The following is a 23,471-nucleotide window of genomic DNA, read 5'->3' on the forward strand; positions in this document are numbered from 1 at the left end:
GAGATGTGTCCTCTCCTTTAGACAGAATCCAGGAGCAGAACCTTTTCCACTTATCAGCATAGGTTTTCTTGTACTGGGTCTTCTGGCTTCAACAATGACATCCAGCACCTGCTTGCTTAGGGCTGCTGGGGGAGAATTCAAGGAGTACGCCAGGCTGCAAGATTTAGGGTTTGCAGTTGTGGATGCAAAATCTGTCCCTCCTGCTGAGAGAGCAGGGTTGGGTTCTGGTGTAGGTGCCAGGGTGGCACAGGTGACAGGCTGTGCAGGAGTGGGTACCAGTGCTGGTGTGGCCAGTCCGGGGCAATCAGAATTGTCCTTGGTCTGTCCTGTCTTATCTTGAGTAACACTCTTGAAAGAAGGGGCAGCGGGGGAAAGGCATAGATTGTGAGATTTGCCCACTGAAAAGATAGGGCATCCACTTTCCAGGCCCTGCTGGGAGGATTCTTGGTGCAGAATTTACTGAGCTGGTAGTTGTAGGGGGAGGCAACCTCTGGGGTCCCCCATTTCTGAATCAGAAGGTTGAAGCTGCTGGGCTCCAACTGCTACTCGTGTGGGTCTAGGAGATTTCTGCTTAAGTTGTCTGCCAGTGAGTTTTGTTTGCCTGGCAGGAAATGAGCTTGCAGATGGACTTGCATGTCCAAGGCAGTGTGCCAAAAGGCCATGGCTAACCTGCTGTGACGGATCCACACAGTCTACCAGTTTTTGCTATGCCTCGAGCCACATATCACTGTGTATGTTTAATTATTGCTAGATTGAATATTGCTAGTTCTTGATATGCCACTACATTACTATATGCTGCTAATATATTGCTAGATTGAATAATGCTAGTTCTTAATATGCCACTACATTACTATATGCTGCTAATATGGAAACAATACAATATGCTTAAGAGCAGGCCTTGCTCACTGATTACTGGTATTACTGAACTTTTGTTAACCTATAAGTTGTTTATCAGCTTAAAAGATGTTTACCAGAATGTGGGGATTTCAAAGAGGAACTATATCACAAGGTTGTGAGCTAACTGTTCTCTGAAAAAGGGAAGTAGGGCACAAGACCAGACATTACGAGTCTTGTTTACAACTTAGGAAATGATCTGTAATTTTCTAAAATATTCCATCAACTCATGATGAGCCTGTGATGTCAGATCTTTCTACAATATTCTATCAACTCAAAAAAGACTATAAAAGCTCAAAGGCTAAGATAAAAACCACCATCAGCATCCGGATTTGATCACAGCACCAGCCTAAACTGAGCTTAGAGACATTTTGCCAGTGTCGGCCTTGCCTTGACTGAACAGATAGCTGCACTGGATAGGATTTAAAGTTTCCCTATCAGGGGCAAAAATGATTTTGTTTATGCATAAGCTTGTAAGTACATGATCTATTAGTCTTTCTGTTTTATTTAGTATTAGCTTTACTGTTCATTTAGAAAAGCTTTGTTTAATAAATTGTTAAGTTTGAGCCTTGGTGTCTTGTGTCATTTCTACTCCTGTATTAACCTCAAATTTTAAAGTAACGGACTAGTACACCTGCAGAGTGGGTAGGAGTGGGCTCCACCCTGCTTACTGATGTACCACATAACTGTGGTATTGTCTGTTTTTATTAACAGTTGTCCTGGAAAGAGTGGGGATCTGAAAGCTGTCAGGGCATCCTGCACAGCTAGCATCTATTTTTGGTTGATGTGCAGATGAATTTGACTTGGGCTCCAGTGGCCCTGAATGCATTTGCCATCCATGTGTGCTCCCCAGCCATAATCTGATGCATCTGTGTTTAGGGTCTGGGCGGTGTGGGGTAGAGAAAAGGGCAGTCCCTTGTTGTGGTAGCATGCTTCTGCCCACCAAAGGAACTCTGTCCTTAGACAGGGTATGATAGGAATGACTGTTTCTAGGTCCTTAAAATGTATTTGGTGCAAACATTATAAGTACTACTGAAGTTTCCTCATATGCAGTCTTGCATATGGAATTAGCAGCATACATGATGCCATGAACCCTAGGGCCTGCAGTATTTTTCTTGCAGATAGCTGGGCTCTGGCGGCCATTTGTTTGAAGTAGGCGGTCAGATAGACTTGTTTTTCTGAAGTGAGGAATGCTATCTGGAATGGTGTGTCTAAGCTTGCTCCCGGGAATACAATCTTCTGACTGGGTACTAGTTTTGATTTCCTTTCGCTGACGGTGTACCCCATGGAAGTGAGAAGGTGTTTCACAAATGTCAGGTGCTGCAACAGCAATTCCTGACTGTCCGCCTGAATCAGGCAGTCATCGAAGTACGGGAAAATTTGGATATTTTTCTGCCTGCGGTATGCAATGGCTGGAGACAGGCATTTTGTGAATACTCTGGGTGCAGTAGATAAACCAAAGAGAAGTGCAGAGAAAGTACAGTTGTGTACACTTATCATAAATGTAGATGTTCGAGTGTATTCACTGTTGCAGTCATCACATTTGGGTTATCTGCCTGCATGTAGCTCTCAGCCAGCCTGAATATCAGAGTCTTCGGATTTCTGAGTCGGATGCTGTTGTTTCTTCCATGACGTCAAGTTGTCAGGGATATAAAACATTCAGCCGACGCCATTACATCAGTTTTTCTTGCTCCAGATGTCAGGTGCCCCCACAATAGGAAGCAATTATATGGTATGGAACACCCCCAGCAAAGAGCAAATACACGATATAATATTTACCAAACAAGGAGGAAAGATAAAAGTCAAGAGAAGTCGGGGCTGGAGGGAGGGTAACCAGGACTGCAACAGTGAATACATTCGAACATCTACATTTATGGTAAGTGTACACAGCTGTACTATGTTCTTCATGTTTCACTGTTGCATGGGTTGATTCCCAAAGCTAAGGAAGGGTGGAGGATGTTAAAGAGCATTAGGGCCAGCAATAAGGCCCTGTAAGACTGCCATGGCAAATCCAGCTCTGGATTTAGAAAAGATAGGCAGGTGGTAATACTTGGTGAAGGTATGTAAAGAGTTCCAGGATGTCCCTGGTAGGGACACCTCTGAGAAATGCAGTAGAGGTAAATGCAGCCCTGGTGGAATGTGTTCTTATCCCCTGTGGGGTAGGTTTTTCATGGTGTTTGTAGCAGAAATGGATGCAATGTGCTATCCATTTGGAAATGGTTTGCTTTGAAATGGCCTTCTCCTCTACCCCTGCAGCAAAGCTAACTAGCATCTGGTTAGATTTTCTGAGAGGCTTAGTCCTGTCCAAACAGAATCTAAGCTGTCTGTGTACGTCCAGAGAATGCAGTATCCTTTCCCCTTTATTCTTAGGATTAGGGAAAAAGGTAGGCAAATGAATGGACTGGTTTAGAGTCACACTAGACACCACCTTGGCCATAAAGGATGGATTAGTCCTGAGGGAAACCCTGTCCACATGGAAGATAATGAAGGGTTCCACTGCCATGAGGGCCTGCAGTTCAGACACTCTTCTTGCTGAAGTAATGGCTAGAAGTAAAGCTGTTTTCCAAGAAATTAATTTCAACTCTGCTGTAGCAGCTGGTTCAAAGGAGGGAAGAGTGAGTTTTTCCATTACAAAGTTTAGGTTCCAGGCAGTGGGAGCTCTCCTGGTAAGTCTTAAATTGTTGGCCCCTCTAAGGAATTGTTTTAGCAGGGGATGAGAGAAGAGGGGTGGCTCAGTATTATAATGTGCTGATATGGCAGAGGCATGAATCTTAACAGAAGAGAAAGATAGGCCCTTGTGGAGCATTTCTGTTAAATAATCTAGAATATGAGGTAAGCTGGGCACCACTGTGCCCATCCCCTGATCCTGGCTCCAGGAACAGTATCTTTTCCACTTTTCTGAATAGGATTTTCTAGTACTAGACCTCCTTGCCTCCAGAATGACATCCCGCACCTGCTTACTGAGGGATGCTAGAGGAGAGCTCATGGAATTAGCCAGGATGCAAGGTTCAGGGTTTGAAGCTGAGGGTGCAGATTCTGACCCACCTGCTGAGACAGCACGGAGGGGGTCTGAGGCAGGTGCCATGGTTGCAGCACTGTCAGAATGTGCAAAAGGGGGGTACCAGTGCTGGCGTGGCCAGTCTGGTGCAATCAGCATTGTCCTTGATTTGTCCTGTTTGATTTTCAGTAGAACCTTCGAGAGGACAGAGAGAGGGGAAAATACATAAACTGAGAGGCTCTCCCAGGTAAAGGACAAGGCATCCACTTTCCAAGCTTTGTGGGGTGTTCTAGTGCAGGATTTGTTCAACTGGTAGTTCTGAGGGGAGGCAAACAGGTCTACCTCTGGTATCCATTTGGGTTCCAGTTTCCATTCATGTGGGTCCATGAGATTTCTACTTAAGTCGTCTGCCAGTGAATTTAGTTTGCCTGGCAGGAACTGAGCTTGTAGGTTCCCTTGGTAGCTCAAGGCTGTGTTCCACAGAGCCATGGCTAGTCTGCAGAGTGGGTTCCTCTCTTCTTGTTTATGTACCATATAACTGTGGTGTTGTCTGTCTTTACCAATAGTTGTCCTGGAAGAATAAGGTCTTTGAAGGCTGTCAGAGCATTCTGTACAGCTAACATTTATTTTTGATTGATATGCAGGTACATCTGTTTTGGGTTCCATTTGCCCTGAATGCAATGCCCTGCCATTTGAGCCCCCCATGCATAGTCTGATGCGTCTGTTGTTAGGTTTGGGCGGCAGTGGGTAGAGTGAAAGGGAGTCCCTTGTTGTGGTAGCAGACCTATGCCCACCAAAGGAACTCTGCCCTTAGACAAGGAATGACAGGAATCATTGTTTCCAGGTCCTGAGAATGCTGACACCGTACACGTTTTAGATACCATTGAAGTTTCCTCATATGCAGTCTTGCATATGGAATTAACAGAACTCAATAGGCCATGAACCCCAGGGCTTGCAGGACTTTCCTTGCAGATAGCTGGGTTTTCGTGGCCAGTAATTAGAAGTAGGTTGTCAAATGAACTTGTTTCTCTGGAGTGAGGAATGCCATCTGGGAAGTTGTGTTCAAGCTTGCCCCCAGGAATACAATCTGTTGGCAGGGTAAATAATATCTTTCGGCTTTTCCTTGTTAGGGGTCGCCACAGCAGAACACCAGTCCGCTAATGACTGGAAGTGGATTTTTATGGTGCCAAGTTGCCAGCCCGATGCCCAACCCTCAAAGAAGGCACACCCATTCACGCATGCACCTACCTGCATGTCTTTAACGTCACTCGACCGCGGGGAGGACATGCAGACTCCACATAGAAAGCACTCCAGCAGAGAATCAAACGGGAGAACCTCTTGTTGTGAGGCAACAATGCTAACCGCTGCACCACCGTGGCCATAATCTGTTGGCAGGGTAATAGGTGTTATTTCGTCTCGCTGATGGTGTACCCCAGTGAAGTTAGAAGTCTCTTTACAAATGCCAGGTGTTGTAATAGTAAGTCGTGACTCTCTGCCTGAATCAGGCAATCGTCCAAGTATGGGTAAATCTGAACATTTCTCTGCCAGCAAAATGCAATGGCTGGAGCTAGGCACTTTCTGAATACTCTGGGCACAGTAGATAAGCCAAAGGGAAGTGCAGAGAACTGACAGTGCACGGAGCCTGCCCTGAAGCATAGGTATTTTCTGCAGGATTCCCTTGTTGGGATGTGCAGTTAAGCTTCTTTTAAGTCTAGAGTTGCCAGCCAGGCATCCTTGGTTAGCATAGGAAGAAACTGTTGAAGAGTAAGCATTTTGAATTTTGGAACCACCAGAAAGGTGTTGAGAATAGAAAGGTCCAGGATAGGATGCCAGGAGTTTTCTTTTCTGGGAACCAGGTACATTCTGGAATAAAAATCTTGTCCCTTTGTTCTGCTGGGACAGGTTGAATAGCCCTGATAATGAGAAGAGAGAGCACTTGTTTTTGGGCCTCCACCCACTGGTTTGGGTGGAATCTGGCCATCCACTTGGGGTTGGGAGTGAGTGGAAGTGGAATCTGCATCCTAGGGAAACTATGTTTAAAACCCATTTGTCCTGGGGTAACGAGTTCCCAGTTTTTTGCATGAAGGGCGAGCTTTCCTCCTAAGGGAGCAAGTAGTTGAGCAAGGCTTGGTAGAGTTAAGGATACGTCATTGTGCCATTTTTCCATAGGGAGAGGCTTACTACTCCCTGCTTTGGAAGTGGTCTGCTGCTCCTTGGTTTGAATTGAGAAGGCCTGGAAGGGACTGGAAAGGACCAGTTCTTTAAAGGCCAATGCCTACTGAATCTAGGTGGCAGTACTTGTAAGAAATCTTTAACAGTTTGTATAGCTTTAGCTTTTTCCTCCATCCTTTTGAGGACGACTTCTGCTTTGTTGCTAAAAGGTGCTCTTGGTTTAAGGGTGCATCCAGTAATTTAGCTTTAACATGATCTGACAAGTTTTGTTCCTTAAGACAAGCATGCCTTCTAAGTACAGACCCAGTGACAACAGCCCTGCAAGATGCTTCCAAAGCATCAAAACCACATTGCGAAGTATGTTTACCTATTTGGTCAGCAGAATGCATTAACTCTTGCAAATGTTTGTGTTCAGCACAGTCAGGAATCAACATCATTTTCTGTTTGATTAATCCCCATAATATGCTGCTGATACTTTAACATATGAAACTGGCAATTTAAAACCCTAATGGCCAAAGTAGTAGAAGCCCTGAGACTGTAGTCTGGGTGGTCTGTTTCCCCTGGATATGCTTTGCGAAGGCCTGGAGGGGACAGGAAAGGACAAGTGTTTGGAAGGCCAATGCCTACCGAATCTAGGGGATTGCACTTGTAAGAATTCTTTAACAGTCTGCATAGACTTAGCTTTTTCTTACATCTTTTTAAGAACCTCTTCTGCTTTGGTGCCAAACAAACTGTCCTTGTTCAAAGGAGCGTCTAGTAACTTTGATTTGACATGGTCTGGCAAGGTCTGCTCCTTGAGCCAAGCATGTCTTCTCAGAACAGATCCAGTGACTGCTGCTTGGCAAGCTGCTTCTAGAGTGTCAAAGCCACACTGCAACGTATGCTTACTGACTTGGCTTGCAGAGTGCATAAGCTAATGCAATTCGTTATTTTCTGCACAGTCTGTAAAGGTTGCCACTTTTTATTTAATAAGTTACATAATATGCTGCTGATACTTCAGCACGTGAAACTGACAATTTAATGCCCTAATTGCAAGGGTTGCAGAAGTATATACCTTCTTACCCCATCTGTCCAAAGCTCTGGAATCCCTGTCCAAAGGGGTTGGATTCTTGGCTGTAGTAGCCTTGATACCGTTAGGCCTCTGGGAAATGATCTCTGGGTCAGCAGTAGGATTATTGAAAAGAAATTTGTGAGTGTCGGGTACTCTCTGTAGTACCTGTCTGGTTTCCTAGGGGCAGGAGGTAAAGTGTCAGGAGTAAGACTGGATTCCATAAAAACATCAACAACATCCAGGGCAGGGGATATTCCTAAAGGCCTGTGCTAAGGCAACTCTAGGAATTATCTAAGTCTCTTTTTGGACTGAGGATAGTCTTGGCATTACCAGTGAAAATGCTCTCTTAAGGTATGCAAGGTTTCACCAAAAGAAAAATCCTCTGGAGGGGAGGCAGAGGGAATGGATTCCTCTGCATCTGAATCCTCATAAGCAGATAAGGGCATGTCTTCATAATCAGAAATCTCAGAATCATCGGACTCCTGGTCTGTAGAAGCTGTAGGGGACTGGTCTCTTTCTCTTAACAGGGGAAGGCTGACTTCCCCTAATCAGGGTAATAAGGTCTTCTACCATTCTAAGCATTTGTTTTTGTGGCATGGGAGCAGGTGCATGCACTTTGGTCATCGGTTTTCTAGGCGTACTCTGGGCCTAAGAAACTCGGTAGTTTTGGTTAAAAAATAAGTCGTCGGTTTGGGTCGAACATCGGTTGAGCGAAGAACTGCCTCAGAAGCCGATGCCTGCACAGTGACTCCGGACCCATCCAAGGTAGAGACATCCGCAGGTTCCATAGTCGAAGAAGAGTCTCGTTGCTTATTGGACTCCAAATGGGTCTCGGTAGAGGCCTGCAAATCCACTGAAGTGGACATCAGGGGCTGGGAAAGCGCCTCACTGAGTACCGGTGGACTGGTGACTAGCTTAACAGAAGCATTGGCAGCTTTGGATCTATGCGGTCTGTCTCTGTCTTTATCCTTATGTTTTTTCAGAACATCGGTAGTCGGATGGCTTTCCGAAGCCATTTCAGAATACGGAGATCAAAAAAGTGAAAGAATTTAGCGAGAAAGAGAGCCGAATGGTTCACGCGTTAAACAAGGCACAAAACCGACAGCGAGGTACGTCGTGGTCTGGGCCTAAACAGGTGACGCAGTAAGAATAAAAATCTCTGTGAGATATTTGCTTTCCACAGGCAAGACAATTGTTAACTTTTTCTGACATCGGTTAGAGCAAGAAAAAAGGATCCCCAATGGGATACTTAGCTTTAGAAGACTTCAGGATTATTCAATTCGTAAACGAAAATTCAGGTAGCAGCCAACCGGCACTTGCGAACTGCTTCTGTTCGGCTCCTCAGCAAGAAAGACTGATGTAATGGTGTCAGCTGCCTGTTTTTATAACCCCGACGACCTGACGTCAGTCCTGCAGCGACAGCATCCGATGCAGAAATACTAAGTCTCTGGTATTCGGGCCAACTGAGGGCTACCTGCAGGCGGATAACCCAAGTGTGATGACTGCAACAGTGAAACACGAAGAACATCTACATTTTCTTTAGCATAGTACCACCTCTCTACATCATCAATAAACAAAATGTAAAAAAACATAAATCATCAGTTCTCAAAATGATGTCTGAAGAATCATTATGCTACAAAAAATACATCTTTTTATACTTTCACTGTTAAAAAAAATCAGTTAACTGAGATGAAACAGTATTTCTTCATTTCAAACCACTTCCTAGAATAACTCAGGAAACCACAAAGCATAAAATGCGTAGGCAGAATGACAAGAGAGACAAAACATAAAATACAGCAAATAAAAAAACAGATACCTGTGATTTATTGGTGTCTGGTGTGTGGCATTTTTACCATGTAGAGTATGGAGATCTGATTCATTCCAATAATACCACTCTTAGTGTACACAACAAAAGTATCATCAAATACCTTACTCCTATATATATTTCCCTTTTGTGTCTAAAGAACTCCCGGTGTTCATGCATCAATACAACTTAACACAGCATGTATGTCTCACCCCAAATTCTTTAGTTGATCAATAAAATGAATCTTAATACTCCCTCAATAGCAAATGCATTTTGATTAAAACTTTTAAGTTTAAGATGTACTACAAAAAGCACTATACAAAAGATCTCAAGTAAATGATCAATCAACAGGTTTCAGGAGAAGACACACAGATATTTTTTTAAGCTTTTTAACCTGCTTTCGTTTGTCCAATGTGATTGTTGTACTTACCAATTATTTCCATATGTGCAGAAAGTTTTGCAGTACTTGCCTTGGCAAGTTCATTTGTTTTCTTATTTAGTACCAGTGACAGTGAATGGACCTAAGGTGACAGAGAAAAAAAGATCAGTGACCAAATCTGACAAAGCAAATATAAAATGAAATAAATAAAGGTTGCATAACATTAACCACAGACTGACTTCCAGTAACAGCTTAATTTTAGCTCTCCCAGTGTGAAAACAGAAAACTCAGCAGAGAAGGACAGTAGACTTGTGTTTATGGGTAAATTTCGGTAACTGGCTAGTAAGTGTACTGCCGGGATGCCAGGAAAAAATAAATACAGAGGACCTGGAAAAAAATAAGTTACAAAAAGTGAGGAAGAAACACTGACTGGGCAAAGTTCTGCAGCTGTTCAACAAAAAGCAATGCAACCTCCAGACACGATTTCCACTAACCTACAAGAAGATGTAAAACAACTGCACAGACATGGTTAAAATAAAGCAAACACTGATGGAGTTCTATCAACACAAATAACAAAAGGCTGCAAAAAATGGAAGAAGCTTTAAGCAAATATTAAGATAAGGTGACAAAGCTGCAAAAATCAGAGGGTGAAATAAAGAAAAGGCTGGCTCAACATGAGACTGCTCAGGAAGAGACGTTTCAAAAAATAATTTAGTTAGAGGACAGAGGACACATACCTGAAAATCCCAAGTTTTCCCTATCAGAGAAGCTGTTAGGAACAGTCTGCATCAATTTTATGAAAGCACAAATAAATAACTGGACTGTAATTCCACAGCAGGAGTTGTTAGCTGAAAGGGTACATCATGTGTATGCTTCAAACCTGGCTATGAGAAAGCAACATACACATTTAGTAGTAAAGATGCAATCCTACCAGCAGAAGGATGTGATTTTATCCTTATGCCACAGTTTTGTCAAAATACTAAAAGTGAGAGACAGTGTTTATGGAGAATGACTACTCATTGTATACCAGGCAGAACAGAAGCAAATTTATTCTACAATTCAGGGAATGTCGAGACACAGGTATGAAATTCAAACTGCTGTACCTAGCTGTCTTCAAAATATTCTTCTCTGGAGGAACAAAATAATTTTTTGATGAAGGAGGAAATACAAATGTTTGTCAAACAAAAAGTGAGCTATAAAACAGAAAGAGAAAGATTCTGCTTCTTGTAATAAAGACCACAGAGAGACTGTATCTGTGAAAATGTTCCAGTCTTTCAACGGAAAATGTTGGAGTGAAGGAAGGGAGCACGAGAGCTGACTAGAAGAACTGAGAGTACATTTGAAATGAAGCAGTGGCAGGATCTAGGAGATGGAGATGAACAGTAATAAAACCAGTAACTTAATGTGGGATTACAATGCAATAATTGTGTGTGTGAAATATAACAAAACAAGAAAGTCTGGAAATATTGGACTTTCTCAGAATTTGTTGGACTTGTGCAGGTCTCTAAAGCACATGCCTACTTCATGTCATTAATGTTCAAAAAATGTTTTGGGGAGGGGAAGAGGAGGGAGAACGTTAATGGTAAGTAAAGATTTTTTTTTTTTATTATTAGCACTATTTTTGTCATGTATGGTTTTCTTTGCATGCTAAAAAGTACAGTTTTCTTATTTTTAAGGGTAATGGGACTGTAAACAGGTGCTGCTGTTTTTTTTTTTTTCTTTATCCCTTCTCTCTTTCTTCTTGATCAATTTTAAGAAATCGAGGCAATGCAATAAAAAAGCCTGGTTAAAAGAGCACGACAAAAGAAAAAAATAATGTGCTTTTTCTCGTTCTTATATGGGAAAAATGCATGGATTAAGGACCTTAGATTGATTTAGTAACACATTTTAAGAGTAGCAAGTTAATGAGAAAGAATATTGAACACTATGGGGCTTTTTTCTAGTAAAAACATGCATGTTCAGTAACAATTCTGCAGTTGGTCTACATATTTACATGGAAACAATCTGATAAAAAGAATCTGGCTGCCTGAATCTCGTCTCCATGGAGGCAATCTAATAAAGAGAAACTGGCTATGACATAATGTTCTCTGAAAGCATTCAGTGTTTTTTTCCAGCTGGGACAGCTATAAAGAAAAGACAAAAACAATTAGCACTTAGAAGCACAGGCTGCATCCTGCATATTAGCATGTTCAACTTTCTTTTAGGTTGACTCAAGTCTGAGTGTGGCTGTCAATTTGGAACTTTTGTTCCTATTAAGAGGGTAAAACTTCAGTATATGAAGATGTACTTGGTTTTGTGTGTTAGTATTAAGTTAATAGGATTTAAGGGATATTGGGGGGTGTTTGCTTTTTTGTTTGATGGCTTTCAATAAAACAACATTTTGCAAGTTGTGATACAGGATCAAATGGCTAAGATGAGAAAAGTACATTTGTGTACACTTACCATAAATGTAGATGTTCGAGTGTATTCACTGTTGCAGTCATCACATTTGGGTTATCCTGCCGGGGTAGCCCTCAGTTGGCCCGAATACCAGAGGCTTAGTATTTCTGTCAGTTCGTCAGTGGTATAAAATCAGGCAGCCAACACCATTACATCAGACTTTCTTGCCCAGTCAGGAGCCCCCCCAAATAGGGAGCTAGGTTATGGTGGAAGAACACCACCAGTAGAAAGTAAATATTAAAAATCCCTGTAAGGAGAGAGAGAGAGAGAGAGAGACAAGGGGATGGAGGGAGGAAAACCAAGACTGCAACAGTGAATACACTTGAACATCTACATTTAGGGTAACTGTACACAACTGTACTGCATTCTTCGTGTTTCACTGTTGCAGTCATCACATTTGGGTTGACTCCCAAAGCTGAAGAAAAGGGTGGAGGCAGTCAAGAAGACTGTGGGGCTGGCTAGGATGCTCTGCAAGACTGCGGTGGCAAAGCCTGCCCTGGATTTGGAGAAGATAGGCAGGTGGTAATGCTTGGTGAAGGTATGAACAGATGTCCATGTTGCAGCCTCCAGGATGTCCCTGGTGGGGACCCCTCTGAGAAAGACTGCAAAGGTGGAGGTTGCTCTGGTGGAATGTATCCTGACCCCCCCTTTGGGGGGTGGTTTCCCATGCTGTCTGTAGCAGAAATGGATGCAGTGTGCTATCCATTTGGAAATTGTTTGGATATGGCCTTACCCTCTGCTCCTGCTGAAAAGCTGACTAGCAATTGATCAGTTTTTCTGAAAGATTTAGTCCTGTCCAGATAGAATCTGAGCTGTCTGTGCACATCTAGGGAGTGCAGAATCCTTTCCCCCTTGTTTTGTGGGTTAGGGAAAAGGAGGGCAAATGTATGGATTGGTTGAGAGCCACACTGGACACCACCTTAAGCATGAAAGATGGGTTAGTCCTGAGTGAGACTCTGTCAGCATGGAAAATGATGAAGAGCTTTACAGCCATGAGTGACTGTAGCTCTGATACACTTCTCGCTGACGTGATGGCCAGAAGCAAGGCTATTTTCCAAGAGAGAAATTTTAACTCTGCTGAAGCTGTAGGTTTCAAAGGGGGCTAGGATGAGATTTTCCAACACAAAGTTAAGGTCCCAGGCTGGGGTAGGAGCTCTTCTGGGTGGCCTTAAGTTGTTAGCCCCTCTCAAGAACTGTTTGATGAGTGGGTGTGAGATGAGAGGAGGCTCTGTGCTAAAATGAGCAGAGACGGCAGAGGCATGAATTCTAATAGAAGAGAAGGATAGACCCCTGTGTAGTAGGCCTGCCAGGTAATCCAGGATAAGAGATAGGGAGGGATGTGCCATTCCTGCTCCCTTAGCCTGGATCCAGGTGCAAAACCTTTTCCACTTGTCAGCATAGTATTTCCTAGTGCTGGGGCATCCGGCCTCACGTATAACATTTAGGACTTGTTTGCTTAGGCTGGCAGCTTGAGGGCTGGCCAGGGAATAAGCCAGGCTGCCAGGTTGAGGGTCTGCAATTGGGGATGCATGAATTCTCCATTCCCCTGGGTCAGGAGTATTGGGATCTGAGGTAGGTGCCTGGAGGGGGCAGGAAAGGACCAGTGCTTGGAGGGGCAATGCCTACTGAACCTTGGAGGCTGGACCTGTAAGAAGTCTTTAACTGTCTGCATAGATTTAGCTTTTTCTTCCATCTTTTTTAAGACCTTTTTTGCCTTGGTGCCAAATAAGATATCTTTGTTCAATGGTGCATCCAATAATTTAGATTTGACATGGTCTGGCAAGGGCTGTTCCTTAAGCCAAGCATGTCTTCTAAGGACAGAACCAGTGACTGCTGCCCTGCAAGATGCTTCTAGGGTGTTGAGTTGCAGAATGCATTAGCTCTTGTAATTCTTTATTTTCTGCACAAGCAGGAAAGGAAGATATTTTTTGTTTGAGGAGTTCCATGGTATGCTGTTGATATTTCAGCATGTGGAACTGACAATTTAATGCTCTAATAGCAAGAGTAGCAGAGATGTATAATTTTTTACCCCATCTGTCTAAAGCTCAGGAATCCCTATCTGAGGGGGTGGGATTCTTAGCTGAAGTTGCTTTAATTCCTTTAGGTCCTTGGGAGCTGACCTCTGGGTCAGCAGTAGGATTTTTGAAAATAAATTTGTGAGAGCAAGGGACTCTAATACCTGTCAGGTTTCCTGGGAGCAGGAGGAAGGATGTCAGGAGTCAAACTGGATTCCATAAAAACATCATCCACAACATCTAGGACAGGAGGAATGGCCAAAGGTCTGTGCTGTGGTAAATCTAAGAATTCCCTGAGTCTCTTATTTGACTGAGGATAGTCCTGACATTACCATTGGAAATGCTCCCTTAACGTATGAAGGGTTTCTCCAAATGAAAAATCCTCAGGTGGAGAGGCAGAAGGAATGGATTCCTCTGCATCAAAATCCTCATAAGCAGAGAGGGGTTGCATGTCTTCATATTCAGAAGCATCAGATTCATCAGACTCCTGTTCAGATAAAACTACTGAGGACAAGTCTCTTTCTTTTGAAAGGGATAGTCTGGCTTCCCCTAATAAGCATAATAAGGTCTTCCGCCATTTTAAGCATTTGAGACTGAGGCAAGGATGCAGGTGCCTGAGCTTGGGTTGCCGTTTTTTTGGGTGTGGTTCATACCATGGGCCTTAGAAACTCGGTAGTTTTAGAAAGAACTGAAGATGCAAAAGAAGTCGGTCTGTGTCAAGTATTGGTAGTGCCAAGTACTTCTTCAGAAGCCGGTACTTGCTCAGTGGCTCCGGACCATCCAAGGTAGAGACATCCACAGGATCCTTAGTTGAAAAAGAGTCTTGTGGCATACTGGACTCCAAAAGGGTCTCGTAGCGGCCTGCGAATCCACAGAAGCTGGCATCAGGGGCTGCGAAAGTGCCTCACTGAGGACCGGAGAACTGATGACTAGCTTAGCGGAGGCGTCGTCGGCAGTTTTGGACCTGTGCTGTCTGTTCTCTGTCTTTATCCTTACGCTTTTTCAGAAGATCGGTAGTTGGACAGCTTACAGAAGCCCTATCAGAATTCAAGGACTCAGAGCAAAAACATCTAGCTACAATAAGGGCCCGACGACATATAGTTCTGACGTTGAACAAAGCACAAAAGCGACAGCGGGGGACGTCATGGTCTGAGACTAAACAGGTGACGCAGTAAGAATGGAAGTCTTGGTGTGGTATTTGCTTTCCACAGGTGAGACAATTGTTAACTTTTTCTGACATCGGTTAGAGCAAGAAAAAAGGATTTCCAATGGGGTACTTAGCTTTAGAAGATGTCAACTTCAATTCGGAAACGAAAACTCAGGTAGCAGCTGACTGGCACTCATGCGAACTGCTTCTGCTTCGGGCTCCAAGGCAAGAAAGACTGATGAAATGGCATCGGCTGCCTGATTTTATACCACTGACGACCTGACGTTAGTCCTGGAGCGACAGCAGCTGATGCAGAAATACTAAGCCTCTGGTATTCGGGCCGACTGAGGACTACCCCTGACAGTATAACCCAAATGTGAGGACTGCAACAGTGAAACAAGAAGAACATCAGCTGTATAAAAAAAATCAACCTGTCGAACAGTGTATGCAAGCAACACAAAAGTTGGAATTAGACATTTAACAAAAAAGGTGTTATATGTAAAAGGTGGGAATATTAACTTTTTAATGCAAAGATGCTTTCAGTAATGTCTTTAAATGTCAATGGTCTCACAGATAACGACTAAAAAAGAAAGAGTAGTGAACTATATTAAAAATGTAGAGTGCAGATAGCTATATTATAGGAGACGTACTTAGAAAGAACTAAACATGTGAATTTGATAAAGAAAGGTTTTCAGGATGGTTACTTAGCAGAATACCCGGGACAAAGGAAAAGTAGTACTTAACATTAATTTCAAGAGGAGCTCCAATAGTAATAGAAGAGGATAATAATGGCAGATTTGTAGTGCTAAGGGGCTACTGACAAGGGAGGAGAATTACACTGGCATGTATTTATATTCCACCCAAAACTGTTATAATGGAGTTTAAGAAAATTCTGGGAGAAATAATCAGTTTTCAGCAAGGAATATTATTTATAGGTGGGGACTGGAATGTGATTTGCAACAATAAAGTTGTGTCTGGAGAGCCCCAAAGGGATAGTACAACCTAGGAGAATAGATTTTTGAAGAAATTTATGAAAATATTTGGTATGGAAGATGTGAAATCAGTAATAGGAGTTTGGAGTGAATTTGCATATTATTCCCCAAGATACAAAAACTAGCCTAGACAGAATTTACATTTCACAGGAACATGTGCATTTAATTGAAGAGCTTGATACGCACCCAATAAATATTTCAGATCATGTGCCAATAACTAAAATAAAAACACAGGTAATGAAATAAAAATGAGACTCTGGTGCTTTCCCACCTATCTGCTGAAAAGAAAGAAATTTAAGGAATGGGTAGTGTAGATTATTTAGGAGCCATTAGAGAGGATAACAACTTCTTCTGAAAATATAGCTAAGGATTGGGATAAAATTAAGGTGGAGTTTAAAAATAGCGTAGAAATAAAAGAAAGGTTGCTATGGTTAAGACATAAAAAAATAGAAGTTATGTACTCACCATAACGTTCCATCTGAGTAGATATTTCATTTGTCTGCAACCTGTGGAACCTGTGGGTGTCGGATCCGACCTCGGATCCGATCCGGCAGCTTACCAAGCTCCAAGATCCGAGCTCCTAGCTCCTCCCCCCTACCCACAATCCCCTAGTACCAACCACATTACCTCAGATCGTTTTTTTTTTTTTGCCTCACCAACTCGAGACAGAAACTAACTCCAAATGATCAGAGAAAATTCCCGAGGTTCGGGGGATGGCAGGGGGGGTCGGTTGCAGACAAATGAAGTATCTACTCAGATGGAACGTTATGGTGAGTACATAACTTCTATATCTGAAGTAGTTACTTCATTTGATCTGCAACCTGTGGGACAGAGTCCCCAGCTAACCTATAGAACCTGGGTGGTCCTTACGGAAGGATATTCCGAAGCACCGCGGAGCCAAAAGAAGCCCTACTCCTGGAAATGATATCCAGTTTGTAATGAGAAATGAAGGTATGAGATGAGGACCAGGTAGCTGCTGAACAAATATCGTCTACTGGAACCCTAAACCAAAAGGCTGTTGACGTAGCTACAGATCTTGTGGAATGAGCACGGACGCCAACCGGAGCTGGCTTCCCAGATGAAGTGTATCCCAGCATAATGCACTGACAGATCCAATTTGCTACAGTCACTTTAGCAATTGCCTTGCCCATGGCTGATTTTGCATAAGAAACAAACAACTGGTCCGACTTGCGAAATTCTCTAGTCCTGTGCAAGTAAAAACGCAGCTGTCTGTGTACATCCAATTTGTGCAACGTATATTCTCCTTTGTTGTGAAAATTTGGGAAAAATACAGGAAGATTTATTGATTGATTAATGTTTGATTCTGTAGCCACCTTAGGCAAGAAAGACGGGTTAGTCCTGAGGGACACTCTCTATCTTTGTGAAAAATAAGGTACGGAGGTTTGATACACAGAGCTTGTAATTCTGAAACTCTCTTGGCTGAAGTAATAGCCACTAAGAAAGCGGTTTTCCAAGACAAGAACTTTAACGGAACCGAGGCCGCAGGCTGAAAAGGTGGTCTCGTTAAGGCTTGTAAGACCAGAGTGAGATCCCACGGGGGAACCACAGTCTTGACAGGTGGTTTCAAAAGAAAAACGCCTCTTAAGAAGATTTTGCACAACTTAGTAGATGCTAAGGAGCCTATGCCGTCCCCCACGTGAAAATGGGAGATGGCCGCCAACTGCACTTTGACTGTGGAGGCACTTGCTCCCTGTCTAAAAAGCAGGGAAAGGAAGTCCAGAATAGTCAGAATAGGGACAGTAAAGGGGTCCAATTCTTTATCTTTGGCCCAAATGGAAAAACGTTTCCATTTACTGTTGTAAAGTTTCCTGGTAGATGGTTTATGAGCCGCCACCAGAATGGCCTTAACGGGGGATGAGATACCGGGAGTCCTAGCCATTAATGGAACTGGATCAACCAAGCAGCAAATTTGAGATTGACCAGGTTTGGGGTATGGCATCTCGCTGGGTGCGAGATTAGGTCTGGACTGGGCTCCAGAATCCATGGGGGAGCCACACTGTGAGACCGCAGAAAGGGGAATGAGATCTGTCGAGGCCAGAATGGGGCTATGAGGATAATTCTGCTCCCTAACTGACAGGCTTTCTGGATGAATTTCATCATAAGTGGGAGGGGGGGATAAGCATAAAGGAGTCCGGGAGGCCAAGCATGGACTAGAGCGTCTCTGGGGGTCTCCCCTCTGGTGGGAACTATTGCGAAGTACTCGCTGCATTTTATGTTTAAAGGAGAAGCGAAAAGGTCGCAGCGAGGCTGACCCCATTTGTGGAAGATCTGCTTCGCAACAGATGGATTCAGAGACTACTCGTATGGAGTGAGGAACACTCGACTTAGCTTGTCCGCTAATATGTTGGACCGCCCCGGAATGTGCGTTGCTATCAGAAAGCGGTTGGTGGAAATCGCCCATTCCCACACTCTCATGGCTTCTCGACACAGGGGATAAGATCTGGTCCCTCCTTGTTTGTTTATATACCAGACTACTGACATGTTGTCCGTCTGGATTGCAATAGTCCCTACGGGAAGAAGGTCGTGGAGAGCTTGCAATGCCAAAAGCACCGCCCTCATCTCTAGGACGTTGATATGTAATGCGGTCTCTAGGGGAGTCCACGTGCCTTGAACGGATCTGCCTGAACAATGTCCCCCCACCCGAGGCAAGAAGCGTCCGTGGTCAACGTGGCTTTGGCCGGAGAAATCACAAAGGGTCTCCCTTCTCTGAGTTCCTGCGCCTGTAACCACCACAGAAGGGAGTCCCTGCACACCCTGCTCAGGGGGACTGGCATGCATAATGGGTGAATCGACAGGGACCATTGGACTTGAAGGGTCCATTGTAATATGCGTATTCGCAGACGAGCATGAAGAGAGAGACCGATCGCTGCTGACATAGACCCCAGTGCCCTCAGGACTAACTCCGCTGGAGGAGCAGGGCTCCGAAGAAGGGCTAACACCTGGAACGACAAGCTGTTCAGCCTAATTGACGTTAGAACAACTTTGGAGATTTGTGTATCTAACCTGGCCCCTATGAATTCTAGGGCTTGAGTGGGGCACAGGCAGGATTTCTGCTCGTTTACTGAGATGCCTAGGTTGTGGGCCAGAGACAGAGCATAATCTCTCGCCGCACAGAGCTGATGCCTGTTGGTCGAGGTGAGGAGCCAGTCGTCTAGGTAAGGGAAGACCTGAATGCCCTGGAGTCTCAGGTGGGCTGCAACCACTGCCATGACCTTGGTGAACACTCTGGGGGATGAGGTGAGGCCGAATGGAAGAACCCTGAATTGATAATGACTGGCTCCGAGCCGGAAGCGGAGAAAGTTCCTGGAACGTTTGTCCATTAATATGTGGTAATACGCATCCTTGAGGTCTAGCGAGCACATCCAGTCGTTTTCCCGCAGCAGGGGGAGGATTGATTGGAGAGTGACCATCCAGAACCTTTCCTTGGGTATGAACAGGTTCAGGGCGGAAAGGTCTAAGATGGGTCTGAGGTCCCCCGTTTTCTTTGGCACCAAAAAGAACCTGGAGTAATAACCCAATCTGGACTGGTCTGGGGGGACGGGCTGGATGGCTCTTTTTCTTAGCAGCTTTGAAATTTCCAAAGCCGCTGCCTCCCTCTGATCGGGTGGGACATCGGGGAGGCGTCTGGGTTTGGGGGGAAGGTTTATGAATGGAATGGAGTAACCTCTGGATATGATCCGGAGCACCCATCGATCTGTTGTAAGGGACTCCCAGTTTGACAGGTGCTCTGACAATCGCCCCCCGACTGCCTCCAGAGAGGGACAGTCGGGCAAGCCCTCAGGGCTGTTGCGCGGGTCTGTCCGAGAAAGTTTCTCTAGACCCGAAATTACGCGGCCCCCCTCTGCCTCTGGGCCGGCGTCCACCTTGTCCTCCTCTGCCTCTGGAGGACGAGTGGTCTGCAGCAGGATGGGATTGCTGAGACTTACGGAACCACAGCTTCTTTTGTCCCCTCTGATTCCTGGAGAAGGATCTTTGGGGACTAGAGAAGCGGACTCTGACGGCAGACAGCGTCTTCCCGTCCTTTTCGCTTTGGACCAGCGTGTCGCGAACAGTTTTGCCAAACAAGGCAGAACCGTCAAAAGGGGCGTTCGCGAAGGACGCCTTGAAGGGGTCCGTGAAGTCGCACAGATGGAGCCAGGAGAGACGTCACAAGACGACTCCGGCTCCGCTAGCTCTAGCGGCTCCCTCCGTTGCATGGGAGAGAAGCCACATAGATGTATTGGAGATGGATTTTAGAGTGGCCATTCGAGTCTCAAAAACCTTTGTGTCTGGGACCGACATGGACTCTGGGGGGGCTGCAGCGTATTCCTTAATCAAGTCTCGCTGTAGCCTAATGGTATGTGCCATATAGTTCAGCGCCCTTATGGAAAAGGTCGCTGAAGCAAACATCTGCTTCCCAATCCGGTCAAGCGCTCGAGATTCCTTATCCGGTGGGTGAACCAAAGAACTCTCCTGCGCAAGTTCTTTCTTGGTGGCTGCCGCCACCAACATAGCATCAACAGGGGTTCCTTTGGCCCAAGACGGTCTATCTGTGGGTGGGCTGAGGACTTTATCGGGGCGCCTTGGAATTGGCTCCACGGTGTTGGGCTCCTTCCAAGCCCTGGTGGTAATTAAGTCCACCAGGGGGTCGGCCGGAGGGGACACCCAGGAGGTAGATGGGCCTGCCTCAAAGGCCTCCAGGAACACGGACTCATCAAGGGAGGGCTTTTGGGCTGACCACCCCCCTCTAATACGCAACATTTCCATGATGTCCTGCAACTCTCTGCTTTTTTCCTACAGATTGACCTTGGGGAACCCTCCGTATCATCTAAGTCTGTGTCTGTGGTAATGGACTCGGGGGAGTCCAGGTGCCTCCTTTTGCACCGATGTTTCCGAGGGACCTCCTCGGTGGGACTGTCCGAAGAGGGCTCGTCCACGGGTTGTTGTTCCTCCACGGGAACTAGCTGGAGGGCTTGGGCAGGCTGTCCAGATGGACGGATGATGGAAGACAGACCCTCATACAGTGGGGGTACGGGTGGATCCAAAGCCCGGGTCGGGGATCTGGAGGACCTCGACAGTACCCTCTCCACTACCTCAAAAGCCGAAGGAGAGCCACTCTCACCAGCCTCTGAGAGCAATCTCCTCGGATCCGACCGATGCAGTCGGCGCCGAGGCAGAGGTGTGCTCCGACGCCAACAGCACCGAAGACACAGCAACTCCCTCGGATCCGATGCTCAGCCCTCGGCCCCGAGAGCTCGGGTCAGACAAGCTCGAAGGTATGGTCGGCGTCGAAGAGACAACCGCTATCGGTGCCGACAATTCCCCGGGTCCGAAAGGGCCTGGATCCGATGACTCCGAGACCCGAAAACGAGTCGGAGAAGGAGTGATCAGGGCAAATATGGGGGCTGCACTCCCCCCCCCCCCCCAGAGGGGGGGGAGGCAAGAGCATCCCCATCTGCATTTGGGTCTGTAAAAACCGACGCATCATCCGATCCATATCTGCTTCGGAGATGCTTCAGGTCGACCTAGATGAAGTAGTAGAGGCAGGCCGGGAGGGCAGTCTCGAAAATCTCGAGGGAGACCTATCCTCCTCCTCCGGCTCCGGCGAAAAACAGGGCGAACGGCACCGAGAGGAGGGGGATCCGGAGACCCTCGAGGGAGATTTTAGTAGTTTTGCTGGCGGAGCCGAAGGATGAGATTCGGCCTGCCTTTTGTGGGACTTATGTCCATCCTTATCCTTGCGCCTCTTCCCTCTAAGGGAAGAGGCACTAGTTTCCCCAGAGCTCAAACCTGATGAGGGAGGTTGAGTCCCGGGTAGAGCTAAGGGGATAGACGGCGCCGAAGCTGCTGAAGCAGCTGGAGCCCGAACGGGAGAGGAAGAAGAAGCCGACTCCTGGGGGAGCTTGTTCTTCCTATCCAGGAGTGCCCGGGGGTTAAAGGCTGCACAGACTTGGCAGGCCTCTGACAAATGGGCTGCCCCCAAGCATAAAACGCACTGAGTGTGGCCATCAGCTGGAGAAAGCTTGTGGCCACACTCAGTACATTTAGAGAAAATGGCCTTAGGCCCTTCTGACATCATTCACACACACACCCAAACACTAGGAGGGGGAGGGGAGTGAAGATAAAAACTAGTTATAAATTTAACAAAAGTGACCAAAAAACTAGCACAAGAGCAGAAAGAGGGGAACTAACACACACACATGACAACTTTGAGTGAAAAATTGGTTTCAAAACCAGCAATGATCTCACCCAGCCAGGAGCTCTTCACAAAGAAGTTTCTTTAGCCGCGGCAAAAAACGATCTGAGGTAATGTGGTTGGTACTAGGGGATTATGGGTAGGGGGGAGGAGCTAGGAGCTCGGATCTTGGAGCTTGGTAAGCTGCCGGATCTGATCAGACACCCACAGGTTCCATAGGTTGCAGATCAAATGAAGTAACTACTTCAGATCAGCTGTTTAAAATCTTACCATAATCATAGCTGTCCTTCTCTTCTATATTGCAGTATTCATACTGTGGGATTCTCCATCTCAGGTGACCTGAACATTGGCTCCAACACAAAAGCTTTCAGCCTGGTTGCTGTAGCTGCATGGGACATCACACGTAGGGCGATAAACCAGGGGCCTTAAATGTGACGTCTGCAAGCACTGACCTCAGAACTTTTCTGCCGCAGTCTAAGGTCAGACCACTCACTTCTCTCAATCAAGATGTCTAAAGCAAAGTACCCCGTTGGGGATTTCTTACTTATTTTGTTGCTTGAAGCTTGGTTATCTGTCTTTAGTTCAGCCGATGTCAACTAAGAAAGGTTAAATGTCGATAAGGCCGTCAAATTCCACATAAAGACACCCACGCCCGTTGCGTCTTTTGCCTTGGCTGGGAACACGACCATACTTCTTGCGCGATCTGCCAATCTTTTATCCCTAAAACCCTTCAAAGCCACTTGGCTGCCCTTAACCTGTATTTAGAAAATTAACGGCTTAAAAAATTAGCAGTTAGGATAAAGCTGGAATTGGCTGATCCAATAGAACTGCCAAGGAAAAAGCCCAAAGTTTCATGGCCTATCACCAATGCCTCCTCTCTGTCGTCGGACTCCCCGCCAACCTCCAATATAAGGGTTGAGGGATGCCTGCTAGAGCTGTCCGCTTCTACGGCCTCCCTCGAGGTAGCCATACTCGAAGCATATGCTAGCACGTCCGCAGAGATATTTCAGACAATGGTTTCTCCCCATGTTGAGGGGGAACCAGGTTCTACTGGATACCCTTCAGGATCTCACGAGCCCGAGATTCCTTCAGCGGCTAAGACCCTTAAGCCTAGGCCTGCCCTGTCTCCAAAAACGACTCCTTCTAAAAGAAATAAAAAAACTACGCATTTATCTAGCTTGCCTAATAGTCAACTTGACTGGCAGGCTTTTACTCAATCCCTGATGCAGGCCTTCATGGCCCAAAGGCCTACACCATCATCAATCCCCCTCCATTACTTTGCTCATTCCAAGGCCTACCTCTGCTGCCTCACTCCTTCCTACCCCCCAGGAAGAAGATGAAGAGGCTTTATCATCTGGTTCTGAGGAGTCTATCTCCGATGCTT

General features: G+C 45.5%; 1 protein-coding gene across 1 annotated transcript in view; it reads right to left on the reverse strand.

Moving 5' to 3' along the window:
* The window catches only part of VPS13D (vacuolar protein sorting 13 homolog D), a 3,321,573-nt gene that overhangs the window by 2,122,722 nt on the left and 1,175,380 nt on the right, over window positions 1-23,471 (reverse strand). The window contains exon 22 of the mRNA XM_044060428.1: window positions 9,350-9,440. Within this exon, the coding sequence (XP_043916363.1) occupies window positions 9,350-9,440 (91 nt within the window). The remainder of the gene's footprint in view (window positions 1-9,349; window positions 9,441-23,471) is intronic.

Source organism: Protopterus annectens, chromosome 2.part0 (genome assembly GCF_019279795.1).
Source record: "Protopterus annectens isolate FY-2018-M chromosome 2.part0, PAN1.0, whole genome shotgun sequence".
In the NCBI taxonomy this organism is placed as follows: Eukaryota; Metazoa; Chordata; order Ceratodontiformes; family Protopteridae; genus Protopterus; species Protopterus annectens.